The following is a 26,261-nucleotide window of genomic DNA, read 5'->3' as shown; positions in this document are numbered from 1 at the left end:
TTTTCCAATATAAGAGAATTTTGCTACACTTTAGGAATGTAATAATAACACAAATAGTAAACTTAAGATAACATTAATTGCATTTCCAAATCACATATAATAATTATTGATAGAAAATTGGGCTTACCAAATACAGAGGCTGGTTGACTTCTGACCTCGTTTTTCTCCTCTTTTTTTCTCATCTCCCCACAGTTGTAGAGCCTGGTTGTGGGGGGTGGCCAATTTGGGAAGGAAGGAAAAAGAGGGTATTGCTCCTGATGTGGGAGGGACTAAGGACTAAGTGCTGGGAGGTTGTAGAGTCCAAAACCTGAAATAAAAGTCTTGGGGGCATTAAGGATGGGATTTTGGTAAATAAGGAGGAGGATCCCTGAGGAACTCACAAGCTTCTTGAAAGGGGTTGCTTGGCTTCAGGGAACTTAGAGCAGAAACTCTGGGTTCTGGTGGTGTGGGGGCAAGGACTTGGGGTTTTGAGAGGAGAAGTTCATCTGCTTACCTAGAGGAATGGGCTTTGGGGTGCCCAGGAGCCTAGGGCTATTGCCAATGGGACCCCTCTGTAGCTGCTGTGCCTCCCCGTTGTTCCTTTTGCTAGGTGCCAGAGGTTAACTCAAATTCCCTACCATTCTAATTTTTCACTGCAGCCTTAGCTTGGTCAGAGCCAAGATGACAGGGTGAGGGTTCTTAATGGTTCTAACCTTTCACTATGTCCTTAGCTCAGTCAGAGCAAGGATGACAGGGAGAAGGCACTGTAGCCCTAGCCTTGGAAGAATTGGGACCATTCCAAATAATTACAATAGTAATATCAAACATCACTGATCACAGGTAATAATAACAGATATAATAATAATGAAAAAATTTGAAATATTGTGAGAATTACAGAAATGAGACAGAGAGATGATGTGAGCACAAGCTGTTGGAAAAATGGCATTGGAAGACTTGTTTGATTCAGGGTTGCTGCAATCTTTCATTTGTAAAAACATAATATCTGTGAAGAGTGCTAAAACGAGATATGCCTGTATAGATAAGACCCAGACCTAGGCCTAATATGACATAACTGGGGACTCTGTGAAGAGTGTAAGTTCACTGCCCATAGCACTCAAGTGAGAGAGTACCCTACTCTCCTTGACCACATGTATTGCCTTCTTCCTCTCTCCACCACCACTAACTTGTGACTCATTTGAAATACTGATGTGTTGAAAAGCATGGGTCAAAATAAACAGTGGCACAGGGGCTCCTATACAGTCTACTTCTGGAAGTCATCTTTTTCTATCCTCTCCTAATCCACCCCACTCATGACATTTGTCCCCGTGGTAGCATTGACCCTGAAAGCAAATCAGAAATGCTGGGGAAAGAAGTGGGAATGGAAATTCTTTGCTTCAGGGGCTCTTTGAGCTCTGTGTTCAGGAAATCTTTAAGGCCCCTGGAAAGACAGATTTGGAGTCAAAAAATCTGGGTTTGAGTTCTGACTCTGTTATTTGAGCCATTCAGTGAATCACTGTAAGCCTTGGTTTCTTTATTCATAAAGCAGAGAATAATAAATTATACATTGCTGCCTAATTCACAGAGATGTTATAAGGGAAGTATATTGTAAACCTTGAAATGGTATAGAAATTTGAGTTACTATTATTGTCTCCAAATGGTAGCAAATAAGTTCTCTATTAAAAAGTGATCCTGGGGATTTAGGCAGTTATTGCTCTGACATGATCTCATCCTTGCTTTCTTCTATAGGTGGAATGTTTTGATGGACTATTGCTACACTACCCCATCTGGGAACCCAAATGATGATATACGATATGACCTATTCTTCAGGTAGGTGTTTCCTAAGGCTTCCATCTGTATCTAAAATCTAGCTATGCTTGACTGAAGTAGCAAGTTTAGACCAGATAACCATTTTGCTTTTTTTTTTTAATAGGGATTCAAATTTGGGTTTATACTGGCTATACAGAGTGACTATCAACACTGACTACTGGGTAGGCTGAAGTCAAATGAGAATTGGTAATAAGTTTGGCGCACCAAAATCGCTGATTTATGATTAGGAGGAGAAGAGAAGATGTTAGAGAATGATGATGAAGTAATTTTCTTCTATAGAAGGGAGAATTGCCAACTATTTGTTCTGTTAGGCTATGTCATCATTGCCAAAGATGGCAGATACGTAGCATAGTGGATAGAGCACTGGGCCTGAATTCATGTGAGACCTGAGTTCAGATCCAGCCTCACTTCCTAATTGTGTGACCTTGGTCAAGACACTTAATCATTGTCTACCACAATTTCTCCAATTGTAAAATGGCATTTATAATAGCAACTACCTCTCAGGTAAGAATAAAAATTGGGTAATATTTGTAAAGTGCTCTGCAAACCTTAAAGTGCTATGTAAATGCTATCTATTGTTTTTAAAGAAAGGAGAAAAATTAGGACAATGATTCAGATAATTTAGGGCAAAAAATATTTTCATCTCATTTATCAAGGTATTTCACATCCAAGTCCCATTTGGCCTACTACTTCACTTTTCCCAGCCACTAACTTCACTATTAGTCTCTAGAGAATGGTGATAGATTATGCAAGAATCTTCATTTTTTGATGTGTTATGGCCATGAAAATTCTCCATCTTCCCATCTAATGTTCAGTGCGTGGGATCAGACAACAGAATAGCACTCAATAGCATAAGCAAGGATTCTGACTGGAGATGAAAATCGACCCAAGCTTGGAACATGAAATGCAGTTGGCTCGATTCACTGTAGTTTTTGGATAGGGAGAGGCAGCATGATGGAAGCACAAAACATCTGTTTCAGTATTTCTAATATGCTAGGATAGTCCCCAGAAACTAGGTCAATGAAATTTAATGAATCCACATCTGCTCCCCTTGGACAAGAATCTCACAGGTTTGTTGTAAGTCTAACAACAGAACCATTGGTGGGCCCCAAGCACAAGGACACCATGCCTTCTCCATTTAAGCTCTGGGATCCCTCTGTTCTAAACCCATGTATGCTTTCCAGACAACGTGCAGTCCTGGGAATCAGATAATAGACAGGTTTTTATTCCAGACACAAACATTCACTTGTATACATTGACAAAAAGACTTAAACTAGTATTCAGTAACAACTGATGTTATATTCTTTTAAGTAATTGAAACTTAAAACACTTTAGAGCATAAAAGTAGTTTGTGGGTTTGCTGAATAGACATGGTTTTATTTTACCTTGTTTCTGTACTTTCTCTGCAAAGTCCATGTCTTTTGACCAGCCAAGTCTGGGATTAAACTCCTATTTTCACTGGTCATCTCCTTTGATGCAGGAACTCCCCCTGCCATGAGTCAGCTCTGACCAGGGATCTAAAGATCCTCTGGATGCGTTGACCTCACAAACAAAAACAGTGATTCTGTCCCTATTTCTCTCTTCCTTTGATCCTCCATCATATAACTCTGAGATTCCCATGAAACATTTCCAAGAAGCATATTCTTTTCTCTACCCTGTCTGGCAGTGAGTCCATGGTAGCTAGAAATAGGGACAGAATCACTGTTTTTGTTTGTAAATGTCCATTGAGTCATTGATTCTTCTTCCTTGATAGCCAGTATGGAGATAACTTTGTCATTAGCAAAGCATCCAAGCCCTGAGTCACACATGACCAGCTGGAAGGGTTCAGGGCATTTGCCATCCCCACCGCACCTAAGCAATGATCTAGCACACAGGGTTAGTAGGAAGTAGGAAGGGCAGCTCTGCACATGCTTTGTTCAACCTCAAATTACATGAAGAAAATTAACCATAATAAAGTCCTATGAAAAGGTGACTTAGCTATGATTATTGCTATGTAGCCATGGCTCTAGTCCAATGCCTTGTCTTGATCTTGTTAAATATCCCTAACATGGAAGAATGGCTTAGTCAGCCATCAAAAACTGAATTCTTTTTGCTGTGGAAATAGATATAAAAGTACAGTAATTTGCACTTCATGTAAGAGAAAGTATAGTACAGTCGTAATAACACAAGGCTTAAAATCAGAAGAGCTAAGTTTATGTCCTCATTCTAACACTTTACTAACTGTGTGATCCTGGGCCAGACCTTTTACCTCTGTGCCTGTTTCCGAATCTTAAAAAAAGAAAGATGGGGACAATAATAATTGTACTCCTTGATCCATTGGGTGGTTGTGATGAAAGCACATGGCAAACACTAACATGTTCTAGAAATGTGAGGCATTGCTATGCTCCATAGTAATGCCCCGGTTTTTGTGTCTTTTGAAATACAGCTGTGACAAAGATCCACAGACAACTGTCATTGAAAATGGTAAGAGCCAACAAGGCCGGTTTTCATTTGAGGTATTCCGTTTTGTGAAGCACAAAAATCAGAAGATGTCCACTGTCTTCCTTCACTGTGTGACCAAACTGTGCAGAGCAGAAGATTGCCCTTTTCTCACTCCTGTAAGTGTTCACTGATTTCTAGCACTGGACCTACAAAGTAGCCACTAGAAGACAGGTTCATTTAATGTCTTGGGCTAATTGACCAACTAATCAGTCATCAAAAGAATAAAATATGCCATGCCTCAGTGTACAATAGTTAAAGCAGTATCCCCTAGGATTCTTCTAGTCTTCTGATCATAGCCTCATGCTTTAGAGGCAGAAGAGGCTATTTCTAGAGATTATATGAAGAGCTATTTACCCTTGAAATTCAAACTTATTTCCCAAGAACCAAAGGTCTGCTACTTCTGATAGGTTTATCAAATTCATGCCTGTAGACTGTGGTCTCTTCCATTAGATTATAAATTTTTCAAGGACAGGGCTCTGTCTTTTGTCTCTTTTTGTACCCCTAACAAATGTTGTACCCCCACTTAGCACAATGCCTGACACATAGTAACTGGTTAAGGAATGTTTGTTGATTAATTGATTGGTCTGGGGGCATAAAAAGAGGGCAAGTTTGTGAGGAATCATAGTATACAGTAGATAGAGGACTGGCCTTAAAGCCCACTAGACCTGGATTCAGATCCTGCTTCTTCCCATTCTGTCTGTATAACCCTGGTCAAGTCACTTAATCTCCTAATTCTTTGTTGTTGTTTAGTCATTTTCAATTGTCTGATTCTTTGTGATCCCATTTGGTATTTTCTTGACAGAGATACTGGTGTAGTTTTCCATTTCCTTCTCCAGCCTTAGCTTTCCGGGCAATTCTCTAAGACTTCAAATTTCCAGCCCTAGTTGGTAGAAGAATTTCTTCATCTAAGAGTCACGAATGCTACTGAAATCACAGTTATTATTCTTAACTCTATCTTCTTCTTTGTGAGGAGAAACACAACTGGGAATTTGTTCACTTGTGATAAAAACAACTCTTTTGAGGACAAATGTGTGGTGTACAGTTGTTCCAGGAGAAGGCAATGTTGGTCTTTTCCTTCCATTGAGTTGGGGTGGGGAGAGGTAGGCCCCAGGAGAGTTGAGTTATGGAAACTGTGGGATAGGCACTCTTCCACCTCAACTGTATACACATCTGGCCCTTGGGTAGCAGAGGGATTTTTGGGGGATGAAACACAGTCCCCTTCACTCCCCAAGGTGGGGAGGAAGTCCATTCACTACAAGTTAATGATGATTCTGTCTGTGATCTCTAGCAGTTTTGCTTTAATACACCAGTTGTTTCTATTTGGATTTGACAACTGTAGTACAATGGGAAAAAAAAAAAAACCAAAAAACAAACTCTGAACTTGTACAAGTGGGGAAGAAAGTAAACCTACCTAGATTATAATTTCGATTCTGTCCCTTACAAAACCTTAGGCAAAGCAGTTCAGAGCACCCCAGGTGAGGGTGGGGGATGACCCTTAAGGTCCCTTCTAGCTTTTTCTATGAAAATATATATAAAGCTAGGAGATACTTTCCAAGGTCTTCTCAGTCCTCTAAGTCCAATCCCTTCCGTTTATAGATATCCCTTATAGATAAGGACGCTGAAGTTCAGGGAGATGAAGTGACTTGTCTAAGGACATACTTAGTAGTTATTCAGCAATCATTTGTTAATCACTTACTATGTGCCAAGCACCATTCTAAGTGCTGGGGCCATAAAGAAAGTAGCAACAACAAAAATGAACAAACAAAAAAACATCAAGAACAATCTGTATATTTTCACTGGCCGTCCCCCATAACTGGAATTATCTCCCTCTTTGAGTCCATCCATCTCCTGGATTCACTGACTTCTTTCAAGACCCAGTTAAATTCTTATCTTCTGCAAGGATACAGAGAAAGGCAAAAAACAGTCCCTGTTCTCAGAGAAGTCCCAGTTTAATGGGGAGGGAGAGATAACATCCAAATAGCTTTCTTTGTACAAGTAAAACATATACAAGATAGACCGGAGATAACCAACTGAAGGAAGGCACTAACATTAAAGGAGATAAGGAAAACTTGCAGAAGGACATAGTAGACACTTTAATAAATGATTGTTGACTGAATTCCTTCAAGGAGTTCACATTCTAATAAGGAAGGCAACGTGCAAACAACTATGCACATGTAAGATATGTACAAATGGAAGAGAGTTTCAGAGGGAGGGAACTAGAAGGAGGAAGCAGTGAGGAGAAGGCCTCCTGAAGAAGGTGAAAATTGGGTTGAATCTCTGGGGAAACAAAGAAAGGCAAAAATAAAGAGCTTATATTCTAATCAGGGAGATAACGTGCAAATAACTAGGTCCATGTAAGACATATTCATATTGGGGCGGCCAGGTGGCTCAGCAAGTAAGAGCACCGGCTCCAGTGTTGGGACGACCTGGAGATCAAATCCTGGGCTCAGACACTCAGCACCACACCCAGAAATAACTGGCCGTGTAACCTTGAGCAAGTTACTTAACCCCGATTGCTTAAAATAAAAAAAAAAGACATATTCATATCAAATGGAAATTAATTTCTGAGGGAAGGTGCTTAAACATGAGGAGTGACCATGGAAGACCTCTCCTAGAAAGAGACATTTAACCTGCCTCTTGAGGGATAGCAGTGAAACCAGGAGCAGGGGATGATGAAGGAAAGAATTCCAGGCAGGAGGAACATCCAGTGAGAAGTATTGGAGTTGTGAGATGTTGAAGGGGCAGCAAGAAGGTTTTTGTAGCTGAAGAGCAGAGTAGATGGAGGGGAGAAAAGTATAAAGAAAGGCCAAAAGGGGCTAAGTTGTGAAGGACATATTTAATCATAGAGACAATGGGGAGTTGTTAAAATTTATCGAGCAGAAAAAGTAACATGGTCAGATGTGCTTTTTAGGAAAACCGCTTTGGCAGCTGAGTAGAGAAATGTATTGGAATGAAGAGAATTTTGAAGCAGGGAGACCCAACCAGAAGGCTATTTTTATAGTTTAGGTGTCAGGTGATGAGGGCCTTTACCAAGATGGCACCATTGTAAGTGGAGAGAAGTGGAGGTATGTAAGAGATGTTATGAGGGTAAAAATGACAAGACTTGCTAACATATTGGGTTATATTGATTGATTACAAATGAGGAACCTGGGGACCACAAAGAGTGGGAGCCTCAGTGACCGAGAAGATGGTAGTACCCCTGGCAAGAATAGGAAGGTTTGGAAGATTTTAGAGTTTGTTTTGGATACTCTGAGTTTGAGATGTCTACAGCACTTCCAGTTTAAAATATCTAAGAGGCAGTTAGTTGGTGATGTGAAACTAGAGATCGGGAGAGGGGTTCAGGATGGATATATGTATATATGTGTATATGTATGTATGTATGTATGTATGTATGTATATGTACAGACACATATGTATAGAGACAGATTTGGGAATCATCTTCATCACTGAACCCTTGGTTGCTGATGAGATCACTAAGTGAGATATTATAGAGAGGGAAGAGTAAAGGTCCCAGAAAAGAGCCTTGAGGAACATCCATGGTAATTTGGAATGACCTGGATGAAGCAAAGGAGACTGAGGAGTGATCAGATAGAAGGAAGAAAAGCAGGAGTAAAAGATGTTTGACAGTGTTAAAGATGGCATAGAGGTCAAAAAGAATGAGGATTGAGAAAAGGCTATTAGATGTGTCAATTAAGAAATTCTTTTGGTACCTTTGGAGAGAGCAGTTTTCATTGAATGAAAAGGTCAAAAGTCATATTGTTGAGACTTTAGATGAAAATAAGAGGAGATGAAGTGGAATGACCTATTGTAGATGATTTTCTCAAGCAGTTTAGCTGGAAAAGAGGGGATATATGTGTGTATACAGATATAGGTACGTACATACACACATACATACATGTATATACATGTGCGAGCATGTGTGTATAAAACAATAGCTAGTGAGGAAAGTCAAATCAAGACACGGGTGTGTATATTAGATTCCAAGACTCCAGAGCCAGTGATCTTTCTTCTGTAAATCAAGGATTCTTTGCTCTCAGTTATGTTCGAATGGATTAAGTGGAACATCCACATAACCTTGCCTTCGTACTTAGTAGGATTTTAGTGGATGGATTTATTCAAGGATTGAGTAAAATAATTGTAGAAGAGTTTAACAAACAGAACTTTCATTCAGGAGAGCTATTGAGCTATGTAAATTAATGAGGCAAAGCACAATTGGAATGGTGGGAAATGAGAAATGTGACCCAAGCCAGGGGAAGAAATATTGTAGCAGGGACATGCCAAGTAATTAAATGCATACACAAATGAATGCAAATAAAATCAAATGTGTGGCCATTGGTCTAGAAGAACCTCCTTTCCAAAATGGCCATAAAGAACCAGACTTGCTTCAATGTGGAATTTCATTTGTTTTCATTCACATCTCAGATTTGCAGTCCCAGAGAAAGAAGGGATGTGGCGAGAAGGACAACATGGAGCCCCCAGAGCACCTCTGGAAATGCTGTTGTTTCTGCTGGGCCCATCATTACCCGGAGTGGTAGGACAGCTCCTGTTTTTTCTTGTACTCACAGGAATTTTCAAAATGGAAACTTCTTTTTCTTCTTAGAAGAGCTCAGAGTCATTTCTGAAAAGAACTAATTAACTGAAAGATAAGATAAACCTCCAGGCTTCTCTAACCCTCTAATTGCACTGTGGTACTCTGTTTACTTGACTTTCATATAAAGGGTAATAGTTTTACCATTGGGAGAGGGAGAAGAAGGAGATGGAAGAAGAGAGACAAACTCTAACTCCACTTCTTTTATCCCACATGCTTATGAAGAAAAATGATGCTTTAAGTTACTGGGGTGGGGTGCAGGGAGGAACTCACTGTTTTTGTATATTAGATAAAAGTAGAGGACATGTTTTGTTGTTGTTCAGTCATGTCTGACTCTGCATGACCTCATTTTGGGGTTTTCTTTGCAAAGATATTAGAGTGGTTTACTATTTCCTTCTCTAGTTCATCTTACAGATGAGGAAACTGAGGCAAATAGGGTTAAGTGAGTTGCCCAAGGTCTTATAGACAGTAAGTTTCTAAGGCCAGATTTCATATGAAGATGAATCTTCCTGATTCCAAGCTGCGAGCTATTCTCTGGGCCACCTAGCTGCCTAGAGGTCATGTGAAATATTATAAAAATTATGAAACTGAGAGTCAGGAGGTCTGACTGTGTGACTTTGGATAAATTATTTAAATTCTTGGGTTGAAGATTTCTCGCACATAAAACAAAAATCTGGGCTTAGATCATGGGATTTGGAGCAAGAAGAGACTTTGGCTATCACCAGATTCAAACCCCTAATTTCACAGATGAGGAAAATGAGGCCTGGAGAAATTAAGTGACATGTCTAATCAGATATTATATTAAAGGACTTCATCCTATCATATGGGTAATGAGTAGCAATGCTAAGCTTCAAAGTCAGGTTCTCTGACTCTTGAGTCAATAATATAGTTTGCTGACTTTCAAAGGTGATCTTGAAAATCCCTCAGTGGTTCAAATTTGGCTCAGGGAGTATATCTGAGTTATTACATTAGGTTGTTTTTATTCCTTAAATTTTTTATTTTCTATAGTCATATTAGCTTCAGGATAAGTAAACTAATATGATATTTTAGTTTATTTTTATCTTTACTCATGAAGAAAATCAAATTTCCCAGAAAAATCTAGCTAAGACAAAAAAAAAATGCTTTTGGACCAAGTTATCCAAATAATTGCCTCAGTTTCTCATTTCACTTTTGTGCATTGGCATAGGCTTAAAATGTTGGTCATTCTCTCTTATCATGCTCTTATTTCAGTTTCTCACGACAGCTGCTTTTCAGCTGAAAATTTCCTTCAGCAGGAAGGTGGAATGTTTCATTTGTAAAGTTTGAAGGAACAAAGAAATCCTTTTAGTCGTCTATAATTTATGATGACGAGGGGAAAATGTGCTATTGTATATAGTAAAGGGCTGCTAGGTTCTTTCTCCAATAATGCAGCAATGTATTAACTATGAAATTTCAGACTTGGTGCAGACTCCCTGAGGATCTGGTACATGCTTTTGAGTGCTTTGAAAAATACTGGCTTGTAATTTGTGAAAAGCCCAATTCTTGTTTCTGTGCCTCTCTGCAGAATTGGTGTGTAGAATTACACAGGATGAAAAGTCAGCTTGCATTGACAATATTTGGAATTGCTTTTGAGTGGAAACAATAGAAAATGTTTTTAATTTCTAGGAAGCACAGTCAGGATCAGCTTGGGGGGATTGAAAGGGGAAATATATAGATGAAACTGTGTGATCTATAGATAGAACCGGTCCTTTCTATATATGTTGAAATCATCCCTCTTCTACCACACTCTCCCCTCCCCCAAGTGAAATGTCTTCTTTTTACATGGGTCAAACAAAGCTTAGGTATAACTAACTATAAATCAGAGTTCTTCACTTTTTTATGCCATGGGTCACCTTTGTCTGGTGAATCCTATGTACCCTTTTCCAGAATATTTTTAAATGTGTACAACAGAATGCATAGGGATTACAAAGGAAACCAATTAAAATGAAATATAGTTATCAAAATATTTTTTAAAGAAACATGACAAATTCACAGACCCCAGGTTAAGAACTCCTGCTTTAGATCATTATGAACATGACCTTGAGCAGCAAGGTCTCTATATTAACTAGTAGTCACCTCTGCTACAATCACTCAAGGGTGAAAAGAGAATTCTCTTTTTTAGATAATTATTCAGAGACCACATAGATCTTTGCTTCTTGCTCACTGTCAGTGAGGCTCTTATATAACAAGACATCAAAATGAATGCAGACTCAACTCCCTAGTTAATGAGTTCTTGCACAATACAGGCAAATTACAGATACATAATATAGTTGAAGAATCCAGGTTTGCCCAGGTTACCATACACATTCTTTTGGAGCCTCTTTTTGCTCTACCCCAGATTCTATTTTTCAGGCCCCAGTCCTAGAGGAAAAGGAGGTGCTTTTTGAATAATTGCCTAGAGGCAAGCATTGGATTCAGGAAGAAGGTGCTACCCTTAAAGTTCAGTGAGACCTTAATATCTTTGCTCCAGCTTTCCTGCATCCCATAATCAGGATCTCTTGACCAAGCTTCTTTTTCATAGACATGTTATCTAGAGCAGGTTCTCCAAGCTGTTATATCCTTCCTGCCCTTGAGTAGCTCACAGGTAATATTTAGAGCTTGAAAGTACCTCAGAGTACATCCAATATAATCCAGTTTTGCAGATGTGAAAATTGAGGCATGGAAAGAGGGGAACTGACTTTACTTAAGATCAACATAGGTAGTGAGCAGCAAAAATGGGATTCAGATTTAGGTTTCCAATTCTAAATCCAGTGTTTTTTTCCATTATACTAAACTGTCCCATTCTTTCTTTGTCTTTTCTACCTTTCTTCTTTCTTTATAAAGTCTGCTTTTGACTTATTAAAAGTATTAAAAATTCTCAAAACTCATACTTGAATCACAGACATAAGATTTCTCTTACTATTTTTTTTAAAGACTAACAGTACATCAAGAAATACATGTATTTGGGTAAAGGTGCTATTCATCATGATGCATAACACTGGCAGGGAGACAAGAACTAATCTTTCATGCACTCCTTGAAATACCTAAAAATAAACTCAGCTGCATATGTATACAGAGTATCTCAAGAGTCTTAGTGCTGTTTTAAGCTTTAATAGCTTAAGAATGAACTAAGACTTTGGGGACGTACTATACTGTCTGTATCTATATCTATTATCTATATATTATCTATAACTTTAACTCTCTATATCTTATCTATATCTATATTTGTCTCTATTTCTGCATCTACATTTTTCTGTAACTATCTTTAGCTACTTATCTCTTTCTATTTCTATCTCTATGTTTAACTACACTTATCTCTATATTCACATGTGTATAATATACATGTATATGTTCCAGGCAAACTGGATATAGTTTATATTATAATGGGAGATAAATATATAAATGGATAAATAAATATAAGGTCATTCCAGTGGGGCAAGAGCACTAAAAATGTGGAAATCAGGAAAGACCCCTCCTTTCTTTTAGGAAGCAGCTAAGTTGAACTCTAAAAGAAGCCAAGAATTTTAAGAGGTGGAGATAAGGAAAGAATGCTTACCAGGAATGGGGAATAGCTTGTGCAAAGACATGGAGGCAGGAGAATAGGGAACAACAAATATATACTGTATAATCCTGTGGTCATAGATTTATAGCTGGAATGGGATGTCAGCACAAGTTGGGTCAAAACCTGACTTAAATACTTGCTACCTGTGTGACCCTGTAAAAATCATTCAAACTCTCTGAGCCTCAGTTTCCTCTCCTGTAAAATGAGGGGACTGGTTTCAATTTCCTCTAAGATCCTATTCCAACTATAAATCTATGATCAGATGAGTATATAATTGGATGAATTTAAAATTTTTCTGGAGAACACAAGGAGGAAGTCATGGGAAAAGAAAATTATTATGGCCATTTAATAAAATAAAGAGCTGATTTTAGTTCTCCAATTGAGCATGGATCTTTGGTCTCATACAGAAGACCAAGTCAAGATTCTTGTTCTTTTGGAATCTTGGTAATTTTATGTAGCTTCATCCACATGCAACACAGCATAAGGGTAAAAGTTTGGAGACTGTTAAAGAATTTGAAATATATGTCATTTTATCACATGGTTAGTAAAGTTGTTTTTTTTTAATTGCTGTCTACTTATGTCAAGAGAGGAAATGTTCGTTCTACGTATGTCTTTGCATAGATGTTGTACATCTTTTCAATGCACTTCAACCATTTTTATGGGAGAAACCAGAGCAAGACAGCTTATCTGTCATTGCTGGCTTTGTAATGGCCTGTGGCATTGCTTCTATTACCTTCTTTCTGCTGGTTCTTATCCATCTATGTTGTTTTGAAGTGCCCATCAACCATAGTATTCCAAGCTGTTTTCATGTTAATTCCTGAACAGCTTCATCTGCTTCCCCTAGTGTATTTTTAAACCACCAGGAGGAAAAAAGTATTTCCATATGCAAAGTTCTGTATAGTATACCTAAAGAAAGGTGAAGGAAAAGAAAAGCGGGTGGACCAGGTAATAAGGTAATAGAAAATAATTACAAATCTTCCCTGATCTTCCTGCAGTTCTGGTTAAGCAATCAGCAAACTGGGTATTTTTCTTTTTTTTTTTCTATGCATGTGTGAATTTAGCATTTTATATCTATCACAATTAGGTGCATCCTCTGACTTGCAAAGCAGGTACCCCAGAGTCAGCTGGCCTATATTCAAGGTACTCTCTATGGCCACATTCACTAAAACCATAATTCACAAGTTCCCACCAATTGCATTGCTGGAGGATCCAATCAGTTCAAAGTAGAGGAATTTATTGAAATAGTATAGGGAGAGAAGTAGCAATAAAACATGTCACTTCATAAACCTGTGGCATAATCTTCCCCCATATATGCAAACATTAATGGGAAGAGTGGACACATAGGGAACATAATTGTCCAGGTCATACAGAAAGAAAGGTACCTATGGGAGGAATATATATAGTCTCTGCTGGAAGGATATTCTCTACTCGATGTGGCTTTGCTGCATACTGCTCTTCTGGGCATAGTCAATGTTGAAAACTTCACTGGACTTGTAGTGTCCAATGAACTTTGCCAGGCATGGCTTTGCTGGGGATACATGACTAAGAAGCTTCACTTTGGCATCTGTCAAAGCTTGGATCTTTTTCTAACAAGGAGTAAGCTCTGATGTGCTCTTATATTTCAAAAGTCATAGGCTTGGGCAGCTAGGTGGAGCAGTGAATAGAGCACTGGGCCTGGAGACAGGAGGACCTGAATTCAAATCTTGCCTCAGACACTTAACACAAAAAAACTAGCCAGATGACCTTGGGCAAGTCACTTGACCCCAACTGCCCTCCAAAAAGCAAAAAAAAAAAAAGTCATAGGCTCTTTAGATGCTTTAGATACCTCTTTTACATACTTGGTCACCCTTGATCCTATAACCAGAGAAACCTATTCTGTTCACCCAGGAAACTTATTTACAAAGCTCCTGTGAATCTCCCCAGCAATATCCACATATTCTCAGATATGACTATGAGGTTCTTTAGATTAAAAAGAAAAAAAGACATCTATAATCAAGTATTAGCCTCAAACTCTTACCTACCTTACCCTTAGAATAAGCTTCGTAGTCCACGGGCTTGCATCTTTGTGTCAGAGACCTCATACTTACTTATGGTAAGGATTACTGTTTCTATTAATTTTAATTCCTTTAGTCTAGACTACCCCTGATCATTGTTTGTGTAAGGGCAAGTCACCCAATAACAAGCAAATAACTTTGGGGTTTGAGACTCCCCAGTTTTCCAGCTTTAAACCTTGTGATTCTCTCATGTAGATGAGTAGGTGGGGGAAATGCATAGAGGCACAGCTAAGCTTGTACCTTCTATTTGCCTAGCTGCATTTCTTGCTTTTCATCTGTTAAAAGTTAAGGGAGCATCTCACCTTAAAAGTCTAAACCCCAGAGAAAATATTTATTTTTCCAAAATTCAAATATCAGGGGATTAAAAAAAAGTCATAGGTCCTTTATAAAATACCATCAAGCTATCCCATTAATTGTTTGGCCTTTTCCCTATCTATTTAAGATTAGAATGTAAACTCAATTAGGGACAGTTGTTTTTGAAACCGGAATGCTGAGCTCTGCTGCCTTGCAAATAGTAGGTGCTTAATAAATGTTTGTTGACTATAATACAAAACTAGATAAATTAAACTCAGCATTCTTTTCTTCCGTAACCAAAGCAATAACTTTTTGCCACACATAATTTATTTTTCTTTCCTTTCTTTTTTAAGAAAAAGAAACTGATAGGCTTTGATGTAAGCATATGTTTTCTATTGTCATTGGGGTTTTGACAAATGAAGGGTTGAACAAAACAAAATACCAGAAACATTATACAAATTCTAATCAGGATAGAACTTCCCCCTTCCCCATCCCTTCCACATAATAAAAATTTAAGGCATTTCGGTGATAGATCAACAAAGGTAAAATTGGAAATTAAAAAAAACATGAATTGAGTAACAAAAAGTGAAAGTCAGCATGCTTTGATTTACCAGTACAAATAAACACAAACTAACTATATTTCAGATTTTCCTTTCATTTAGCTATTAAGTATAGCTTTTCCTTCAGCATAGGTTAACATTTTTGTACAATAAGCAGGAAAGAATTGGCTGCATGTTGAAGTATAACAGACAGTAAATAATAAATATCCACAACATTAAAAAAGTTATAAAAACATTAAAGATGAAATCAAATCTGACAATTAATGCCTCCTCTAACCTGCCTGTCAGAGACAATGATGAATGAACAATGACAAGAATGAATTGACAAGTATTTAAGGATGGTATCAGTATTTTTGGTGGATGAGGTTTTGGGGGATGGTGAGAACAAAGTGGAAAGCAAATTATAGATTAATGTTCCTAGGGAAGGTGAGAAAGGAAGACAATGGGGCCAAATAAGGAGCATGCTAGTAAATGTCTAACAACTTTCTCTCTGGGAGGGAAAAAAAATACACAACAGATACTTTCAAGTTTAATCTGCATTATGAACACTTTCTCCTTCATGTTCTTAAATCTAGATAATCAACAAAACAATAAATCAAGCCTGCATTTTTAGCATTTGCTGGTTTTAGAGACATAAATGCTCCTGAAAATTTAACAATCAGATCTCAGGAGGCAGCTGCAATAGATCCCTAGCAAAAACATATAATGCATTTCTCCTTTCTTTTTCAGATGAAACACCCACCAACAATTCACAACTTGGTAAGTTAATTTAAACATTGTCAATGTAAAAAAAAGGTTATGTTGACTCTAACTCCAATTTGTTTTCTTCTATGTTATGCTGTCTGATTATCAAGGATATTTCTGCTCTCGGCAGAGGCAAACTAGATTGTAGGGGTAGAATGAGGATCATGCTGTCACACATAGCCAAGTTATTGACTTGTACTTTTTTATTATAGGGGATGGTTTTATTGGCAGCTAGGAAGCATACTGGGGGTGGATAGTGACATTTTAAAAAAATAACCAAAATCATTTTTAAAAAGAGAATAAATTCTATATCCATTATATAGATGAGATTGAGTCTGAAAGTAGTGAAGTTCAGTGGTGAAAGGGCTAATAAATGCTGAAGTCAGAAACTAGGACATAGGTCAGGTGACTCCCAGACTAATACTTTTGCTACTATATGGTGCTCAGAAACATCAGTAAGAATTTGAAGAGGGTGATAACATGTCGGGCCTTTATATTTCTGTGTTTCCTTGCTTCACAGGTTCCTCAAGTGAGCCTCCTTTCCAGCTGAATGCCATCACCAGTGCACTGATATCAGGATTAGTCATTCTGGGAGTCATGAGCTTTTCCCTTCTCATGTGTTCCCTGACCCTCCTGCATAGGAAGGGGTCTGATGGCTTAGTGTTGAATGGCATAAGAAATCCAGTTTTTGATTAACTATAACAGTTTACCCACATTTGGGGAGCTGCCTTCAATAATATGTGTGATTCCATTGTGCATGGACTGAGGCAATGTTCCATCAGCATGGAATGCCAGCTCTTTCTATTTGTAGTCTTACTAGACTTTATCGTACAGCTGGTAATGATGATGGTAGTGAAAGAATTTAGGCTATATTGCTATTGTCATTCGTGTTTGTGATCAGACCTCTTTGTTGCCCAAGGGTGTGCTAACTGGAAGTTTAAAAAAAAATCAGGACTTAAATTTGACAAACACTGACTTTTTTCCCTACTATAATACTGTGAGAGCCATTTTCTCTCTCTCTCTCTCTCTCTCTCTCTCTCTCTCTCTCTCTCTCTCTATCCTCTTTTTCATTTTTTTTGGTGGATTATGGGGATAATGGACTGGCATTGAGTGTGGGAAGAAACTGGGGAATCAGATGCATTCCTCCCTACTCTCCATCTGTCATTCCCACTCCATTTCCCCCAGCAAAGCCCTGTGAGACAGTTCCAAATAGGTTCTTAAAGCTGAAGTTGCTTACAGCTTCTTCTGGCTTGGGGATTCCATTTTAATTAGATTGGCCAATCTGAAAACTTGATAGCTATTCACTTTAACCTCCTGTGCTTTGGGGCTGATTTCCACAGCTGGCAACAGTTCATTTTCTAGGACCCTCCTGAGAGATGTATTGTGTAGCCTTTAGTATCCATTTTCTACAGTGAGTAGTGAAAAAGAGTAGTAGCCTCCAAATTATACTAAGTGGCCCAGGGTTGCTATTTACTTACATAAGAATGAATGGAATCAGTTTTATCCTTCTGGCTCTGGAGGGAGCCCCAACAGGACCAATTTTCTGAGATAAACAGCTCAACTGCTGTTGCTGCCTTGGTCTCGTTCTTCCTCCTCTTCTTTCTTCTCCTTCTCCCCCTTCTTGAATTAAATCAGAAAATGGAGAAGGAATTGTCCCCACCATGTAGCCCAAATAAGTACAATGTTCCTTGGTGGATCTACAATGATATGGCTGCCCCTACAAAGTAGATTGAATGTAACTTCTTAGGCCAGTTTTTTTCCCTTGGGTCTGCATAGAAAATTTTCATCACCCTAAGTCTGGTGCCAGTCTACATCTATTACAAAGGCAGAATAAAACTCTTGAAGATGCCTTGTTTACAATAAGTATTCTTAGATCATATACTTTTGATTTGACAGTATTTCTTTCCAAAATTAGATTGCAAAAATAATTTAACTCTTTAAAAGTTTTCTAAAAAACCCAAACCCATAACATTCTTATGAGCCATTATTTTTATTTTTTTTAGCTTCCTCTACTTTTAGGGGACATACAGGCAGTTAAGTACATGAACCCTCTAACCTTTGCTAATTACTGATAAATAAAATTATTTCCCATGGATGATTTGTCCAGTGCCTTGTCAATCAATCAATCAGTCAATCAGCAAACATTTATTGTATGCACCAGGAGGATTACCAGGTGCTGGAGATTCAAATGCTGTCAAGTGACACTTTAAAAGTAATAGTTGCCTGGGGAAAAAATAGAGTAATTTCTACCCACAAATTGTCATGTTGTTCAGGACCCAATTTACTATGTCAGATGCAAATTACTAGAATTCTTATATAAAATTCTGTGCCTACACACTCAAATGGAACATTAATGTAATTTTCCAGGTTATTTGGGTCCCAAACCTAATCTCCCTACAATTTATCTGTATGTTTCAAGAGAAAGTACTTTTCTGGGCATAATTATCTGCATAACTATCTTACCCCTCCACTTCTTTGGGAATGTACAGGCAAAGGTGAAGGAAGTTTTGGCAAGCATCTGGTTAATGTCTTGAATGTTGAAAAAAAGTTAAGTCTTTCAAGGTCTCTGATCTCCCCTTCACCATGTGTTGTTTTAATTCAGCCAAGAGTTGATCATCCTGAACTCTCTGTTTTAATAAATTTCCTTCCTCTCTGAGATGGGAGTGAAGGCAGGGATGTGGAGGAGGAAGAAAGTCCTAAATAAAAAATAGGTCACACTACTTATCCAACTGTATGTCAAAAGCTGCAGAATTACATTTCCCAACCTCACCCCCCAATTTGTTTTAGACCATGTATTCGAAATTGTCAGGAATGCATTGACTGAAAAGGTACCCATAAGCAGGGTAACAATTATATCTATAAAGCCAGATATGCCTGTTAGTTTGATTTCTAAACTTTTAGGATAATTGTGGTTTTAACAATTATTTAATTATTCCACATTGCTGTATTTTGGCTATATATTTTTGGAGATATCTCTTTTTTCATGAATGAGTTTTATTCCTACTTCATGTAATACAGCATGATTCAGCAGGATTTGAGGTGTCTGGTGTAGTGTAATACTAGATACAAAAGCTCTGCTCTTCACAACCTGGAAATGCAAGGTAATTTCCCCCTAAATGATATTTGTTTCTAGAATGTGAACATGTTATAAAGAAAAACCACATTGTGCATATTTTCCTTCAGTTTCAATACCTCAGATTTGGGATTTTTTGTGGACTTATTTTTACACTTCAGGGGTAAGGTCTGATGACATATAAAAGGTGGTTGTTTAATAAAATAATTTTAAATAAACCTCTTGAGAAAATGAACGTGTATTTCTGATTTTAACAAAAATTTGTTATATGAAATTGTTTACTTTTTTTCTTACCAAATTGAGCAGATTTTATATTGATTAAATGTATTTAAGAGGTTCCCTCCCACTTTCCACCCCCAGTTATTTATATACAGTATTTATATGTAGTAAACCCGAGTTTCTAACTTGGAAAAGATACTCACTACTAAGAAAAATTTAATGCCTAAAATATCCCTGAAACAAGGCAGACGCGACATTGGCAGGTTTTTTTTTTTTTTTTGTAATGCTACTTCTGTTGGTCTTGAAGTGGTATGTGGTTTCTTCTCTATTGTCTGAGAGTTCTTCCAGTCCTTTAGCTTTGGGTTATAGGCTCAAGCTTAACTCTTTTGAGATGGTAGCCTTAGCCAGTCAGTTATATAAGGAAACCTAGACATATTAAGACAATTCTGAGCATTTCTGTTTTCACCACTATGATATTTGACTTCCTCAATGCAAATACCGAACTGTGATTCAAAATTCCTTTTAATTTTTATCATATCTCTAAGTCACAAGTCTAAGTTCCTTTAATCAGGCTTAGGACTCTGTGTAGTAAAATTTTGAAGAAGTTGGATGGGAATGGGGTATGGAGGTTCCTTTTAATTTCTGTTAGACTCCTGGTTAATGGAAATCACCTTGAGAGTAATACTAGAAAGAGGCTAGATAGAGCTAGTGACCTTTCGCTCAGTTCCTCCTGGAAGCCCAATTTACCATTCTTGAGACCCTTGGTTGTATTGGACTTTTATAAATAACACTCATGATACACTTATATTTACAATGAACAAATATTTTGGAATGAAAACAAATATATCATCCTAGAATTACCAGTAGCAGGACAACTCAAGGCAGTTGACAAATGTTTAGCCACTGGCTTGCAAATTGATGACCAATACAACTGTGGAAAATAAAATGTGGAAAAATAGGAATGTTGTCATATCTATGTGACTATTATGCCACAAGGTTTAATAGTAAACAACTATAGTCTTTGCCACTTTACAAAAGCAGAAATAATAAATGTAATAAAATAGCTTTTCTCAGAACCAGCCTTCCATTAACTGCTTATATCAAGGATGGGGAATGAGAAAAATCTGATCTTTTCCACAGATTTGTACAAATAAATGTGTGTTTGGAGAATATGGCTCAGTTAACTTGATCCATAAAATGCTTTGTATCTTAAAAGAAAACAAAGAATCAAGATTGTTAACTGCATAACTTAATACTGAAAAACATTTTTGCTTGAAGAAGCTGATATTTCAGACATAAAAAGAAAAAAAAAAGGAATGACCAAGATAATGGCTTCAATTTCTCCTTACACTCTCTATGTGGACAAGTAAAGCCATTACATACAATGACAATCTAAGACTGTCACACCAGTTTCAAGGTTAGTTTTAATACTTAAAAAAAGAGGCTGTATTAGCATTGCCCAAAGCTGAATCCATTACTGAATAATCCTGCTGGGTTGACTAATCAACTAGCACTGTAAGATCCTGAGAGTGTTCTGGCTTAAAAAACTTGCAGGAACTTTTGACTTAGTAATATGGGTCCTGAAGCTATTTTTCTTAGCTTTATGCAGTTATATATATTTTTTCTTTTTTTATATAGTATCCATGAACTAAGATGGAAAATCACCTTCTGGTACACATAATATTTTGTTTTTAGAAGATATTAATGACACACCAGGTTTGTAGATTAGAAGATTAAAAACAATATTCATTTTAATTTAAAGAGCTCTTTCATGTCAATGTTATCTTTTTCTGCTATAGTAAGAATAGACAGGACCAAGAGGTATATTTTTTAACTTCCAGGTAACAGAATCTGAAAAATACTGCCCAGCAGTCCCACTTGTATGCTAGAAAGGTAATGATAGATTGAACCTTCAGATCACACCTTTTTGAATTCACTATGAACCAACAGAGATTAATCCAATGTCCTACTGGAAGCATTTCTCCCAAAATTTAACTTTCTGTTTTGGGTCAGACCTAGGTATATTGAGAAGTCTTTGCTTTCATACTCATTTTTCCATCTTCCTCTGTGCCTCCAGGACTGTCAGATTTTCTCTTTGAAGTTATTAAGTATTCCATGCTTGTATCAGGAGGAAAATGTGGCTATTTTATTGAGATTTAAACTGCTTAGAATCTACTTGAACTGAAGAAATGAGTAATGTTTTGGCTATGTACTCAAAGTCAGACACCCACTGAAATTTTTCTAGATGTTTTTTATGTTATATCTATGGCTCTAATATTGTCTTCCCAACAAATGGTATTAGGATATTTGGTGTGAGGACTTGGAAGATGCATAAATATCTCCTAAGTGGGATAGCTAGATGGTGAAGCAGATAGAGCCCTGGGCCTGAAATCAAGAAGACTTAAGTTCAAATACAGCTTCAGACTCTTATCTAGCTGTATGACCCTAGGTGAGTCGCTTAACCTCAGTTTCCTCATCTGTAAAATATGTATAATAACAGCAACAACCAAACATGGGGAGAGTTGTTGTGAGGGTCAAATGATTGTATTTGTAAAGTGATTAACATGGTGCCTGATATATCATTATAATGATATCTTAATGTTTAGGGGAGAAGAATCAAGAGAAGATGGAATATGTGATGGGGACAAAGTTGTATATAGCTCTTATAGAAACGCAGTATATTTACATGAAGAGATATGATAACTAATAAGAAATCAGTCAAATCACTTAGATCAAATATATCATTAATGTGTTCTCTGTGTTGTGCTATTTTAAAAGTATTACTGTAAATAGCAAGATGGACTTATTTCTATAATACTGGAACTGACAAACAGATACTTAAATGGAATATGGTAAGATCCTGATGTTATACCAATTCTCACTTGATTTTTCTTGATATTTCATTGGTAGAATAGCTAGCGTTTACTCAATTTGAGGTTTGTAAAGTACTTTATAAATATTATCTCATTTTGTTCTCATGATGACCCTGGGAGGTAGTTGCTATTATTATCCCCATTTTACAAATGAGAAGGGTAATGAAGATGAAGGTTGAGTGCCCTAGCATACCCAGCTAGTGTGCACCTCAAGGCTAGATTCAAATTCAGGTCTTGCACTCTATTCACTGTCCCACCTAGATGTCCATATTAGGAGTGATAATTTACTAAAAATTATGAAAATAATATAGTAGAATATTTTTATCAGAAGGCCAATTTAATTTTTCCCAATGGATTGGTATTGATTTAAATAGATAGATGGACATGTTTTCTGGCAATGGAATGAAATAATATCTCAAGGAATGGGGAAATGAATTCAATATAATTATTCACTGACATTCTGTAAGTCCCATGATAGAGTGCCTGTTGATGTTGAATTGATGCAGTGAGGATTATTATCTGGAATCAAAATACTTGATCTCAATATGGTTATTCATTGACATTGCACAAGTTCTCTGATAGAATTCTATTGATGTTAGATGGATGGAAATTGTCAGAAAACTAGAATCCTAGTTGTAAAAACCTAATATTTCTGTGAAGAAGCTAGACAGCTAATAAGAAATTATGCATATAACTCTCCTAAATTACATTGACAATCAGCTTCTAGATTGCTCCAATTTACTTTGGCTGCAAATAGCTAGATGGAACTATTTATAGTTAATTGAGTGAAATATTAAAACCTACAAACAAGATACCTAAGCAAAATACATCACACCAATTCCTGTTAGCTAGCTAGAGGATTGTATCTTAAGGGTAGAAATGGAATATTACTGTAACTGTGCATATCTATCACCATGGAACTGATGATGATGATGATAATAATGATTATCATTTATATATTGCTTTAAGCTTTACAAAATATTTTATATGCATGATCTCCTCTATTATTCATAACAACCCGAAGAGGTAGAAGCTATTATCATCCCCATTTTACAGGTAAAGAAACTGAGACTGAGAGAAGTGAAGTGACTTTTCTAGCATCACACTAGTAAATGTCTGCAGCTGGATTTTCACTTAGGTCCTCATGGCTCCAAGTTCAATATGCTATCTAGTATTCCATCCAGCAGCCTACTAGGAGAGATGCTTCCTTAAAATCTACCAGCCACTCCAGTTAAAGAACTGGGGCTCTGGGAATATTTGTAGGGATTTCCAGAAAAGAGATACTTGAGAGGAAGAAGCTGTTAGAGTTTATCATTTGTCTTTCATCTTGGCAACCTAGGCCAGATTTTGTAGCTATCAGCACCACTGATGACCCAAAGAGCCAGGCAAGAGCTTCCAGAGTGACCTTTTGGACCCTATCCTAGTGGAATGACTTACCTGATAGTGGCATTAAATAATTACATTAAATAAGAAGCATTAAAATCTACTTTGTTGTTATATCCTAAGAATATTTGACTTTTTCCATTTGACTAACAGCTGAACTCTTAAATATATGTTGTTTCCCTCAAATTCTTAGAATGTGAGTTCCTCCAGAATGGAGAACTATCTTACTTTTTACACATGTTTCTAATGCTAACCACAGTGCTTTGCATATGGTAACTGTTTAATAAATGCTTCTTTCATTTGTACTTTCCAGAGTTAAGTACTTATCCAGGGCTCCAGATTTGTGCCCCTTTCCTTACAAAAAGTTGGAAAAGTTTTGCAACTGGCAGTGGGGACTTTTGAAAAGCTGGTAGGAGCAGGTTTAGTGAGATGACCCAAGATAACATCCTTCTCCTGCTACTCACTCCATGTCAGAGAAGGAAGCTACTCCCCTTCTTTCCATGAAAGGAAGGGGTCTAAAGCAGCTATTTCTCTGCTGCAGTTAGCATCACTGAGCATTGACTACATATACACCACTGTCTTTCATCCTCTGTGTTCTCACAAATCCTTATTGCATAGTTAATATGGATGCCAGCAGAGATTGGAAAGAATGGGTGATCTGAGAAAACCAGGGGCATATTCTATCTTCAGTATCAGGTACAGGGAAGTGGGCGAATCCTGATTTTCCTTTTGGGGAACCATAAACCTTTGACATTACTCTGTGACAGTATTCATTAGCCAGCTCAAAGTTGATTTGTAGGAGAGAATGTAAAATACAGAGAGATTTAAAACCTAAAGTGAATAAAAAACCCTTAGACACAATAGAAAAACATTTTGTTAGCCAACTCAGAAGTGAGGAAAGCAGGTCGACTTACATTTGTACCATTGGGGTTCCCTTTTTGGATTCCTTTGCCAACGTATACTTTGTTGCCCTCTATGTCTATTCCTCCTTCCAGCAAGCTTATCTGTGAGTGAAGATTGATAGGGTAAAGTACACCCCTCAAACATACCCAACACATCTATTTATATTATATATGGATGTATAGATAAGGTTACCTAAGCTAGCCTAACTCCATCTGTCTCCTACACCCCTGATTCCCTTCCCTATGCCCCCAGGTCTTTAATCCATTACATTACTGTTAGAAGCCTTGATAAATAATAAGAAACCAGGTACCTTAGAACAGATTGTGAAAAGTATCTCTGCTCTAGTTAGTTTTGTATTACTCCACATAGCTAGATGGATTGATTTCTACACAAAGTTGAATAATACTGGACCCTACAAATGAGCTGCTTAAGTGGACTATACTTAGATCTTGACATTGTACCGTTTCCCCCTGAAGAGTTCCTCTTGATTTTTATTGATTTGAAACCTTGAGTTTTGTATATTCATTAGGAGAAACCAACTTTTACTATCTCAACTTTTCCTTGAAAATTGTAATGCTTATATAGGAGGGGATGTGGGAAAACCAGGACACTTAAGCACTATTGGTGGAGTTGTGGACTGATCCAACCGTCTGGAGAGCAATTTGGAACTCTGGCCAAAGGGCTTGTGATTCAACAACACCACTGATAGTTCTGTATCCCAGAGATGATAAAAAGGGAAAAGTACCCATGTATGCAAAAATATTTATAGCAACTCATTTTATAGTGGCAAAGAATTGTAAATTGAAGGGACATCTATCATTTGGGGAATGGTTGAACAAGACGTAGCATATGAATTAGTGGAGTACTCTTGTTGTATAAGAAATGACAAGCAGGATGATATCAGAAAAACCTGGAAAGATTTATATGAACCAATACAAAATAAAGTGAGCAGAACCAGGACAACATTGTATACAGCATGATGTATGTACATCATACATACTGTATGATGATCAACTGTGAATGATTTAGCCGTTCTCAGCAATACAATGTTCCAGGACAATTCCAAAGGCCTCATGATGCTTAAATGCTATCCACCTCCAGAGAAAGAACTGAAGGGGTAGGTAAGTGGTGCAGTGGACAGAGTACCAGCTCTGGAGTCAGGGGGACCCAAGTTCAAATCCAACCTCAAATATTATCTGTGTGACTGTGAGCAAGTCTCTTAACCCTGATTGCTTGGGAAAAAAAAATTTGGTGGAGTCTGAATTCAGATCAAAGCATAAAATTTTTCACTTTTTAAATTTTTTTCATTTCTTTGCTGTTTTCTTTTACATGACTAATGAAGAAATGTTCTGCATTTTTGCACATGTATAACCTATATCTAATTGTTTACCTTCTCAGGGAAGGGAAATAGGGAAAAAGACAATTTGGAACTCAAAATTTAAAAAAAATCAATGTTAAAATTGTTTTTACATGTAATTGAGAAAAAAAATTGAAAAGAAGAAAATTATAATACTTCAAGAATATCAATAAAATATTTATTGGAGTGGCTAGGTGGTGCAGTGAATAGAGCACTGGCCCTGGAATCAGGAGGACCTTAGTTCAAATCCAGACTTAGACACGACACAAAAAACTAGTCATGTGACTTTGGGCAAGTCACTTAACCCTAACTGCCCTACCTTCCCCCTCCAAAATAGCAAAGAAACAAACAAAATTTTATTAAGCTC

At 37.3% G+C, this 26,261-nt stretch overlaps 1 protein-coding gene across 1 annotated transcript in view; it reads left to right on the top strand.

Annotated features, from left to right (window-relative positions):
* The window catches only part of ZPLD1 (zona pellucida like domain containing 1), a 63,768-nt gene extending 46,537 nt beyond the window's left edge, over positions 1-17,231 (top strand). The window contains exons 6-10 of the mRNA XM_069065291.1: positions 1,726-1,806; positions 4,232-4,403; positions 8,710-8,818; positions 16,072-16,101; positions 16,607-17,231. Of these exons, the coding sequence (XP_068921392.1) occupies positions 1,726-1,806; positions 4,232-4,403; positions 8,710-8,818; positions 16,072-16,101; positions 16,607-16,782 (568 nt within the window). The 3' untranslated portion in view covers positions 16,783-17,231. The remainder of the gene's footprint in view (positions 1-1,725; positions 1,807-4,231; positions 4,404-8,709; positions 8,819-16,071; positions 16,102-16,606) is intronic.
* Positions 17,232-26,261: the final 9,030 nt, after the last annotated feature.

This window comes from Petaurus breviceps, unplaced genomic scaffold (assembly GCF_028583685.1).
Source record: "Petaurus breviceps papuanus isolate PSGF00001 unplaced genomic scaffold, PetGlider_PUasm1.0 90683, whole genome shotgun sequence".
NCBI lineage: Eukaryota > Metazoa > Chordata > Mammalia > Diprotodontia > Petauridae > Petaurus > Petaurus breviceps.
Note: the sequence above shows the minus strand (reverse complement) of the source record. Positions and strands in the feature narration are given on the sequence as shown.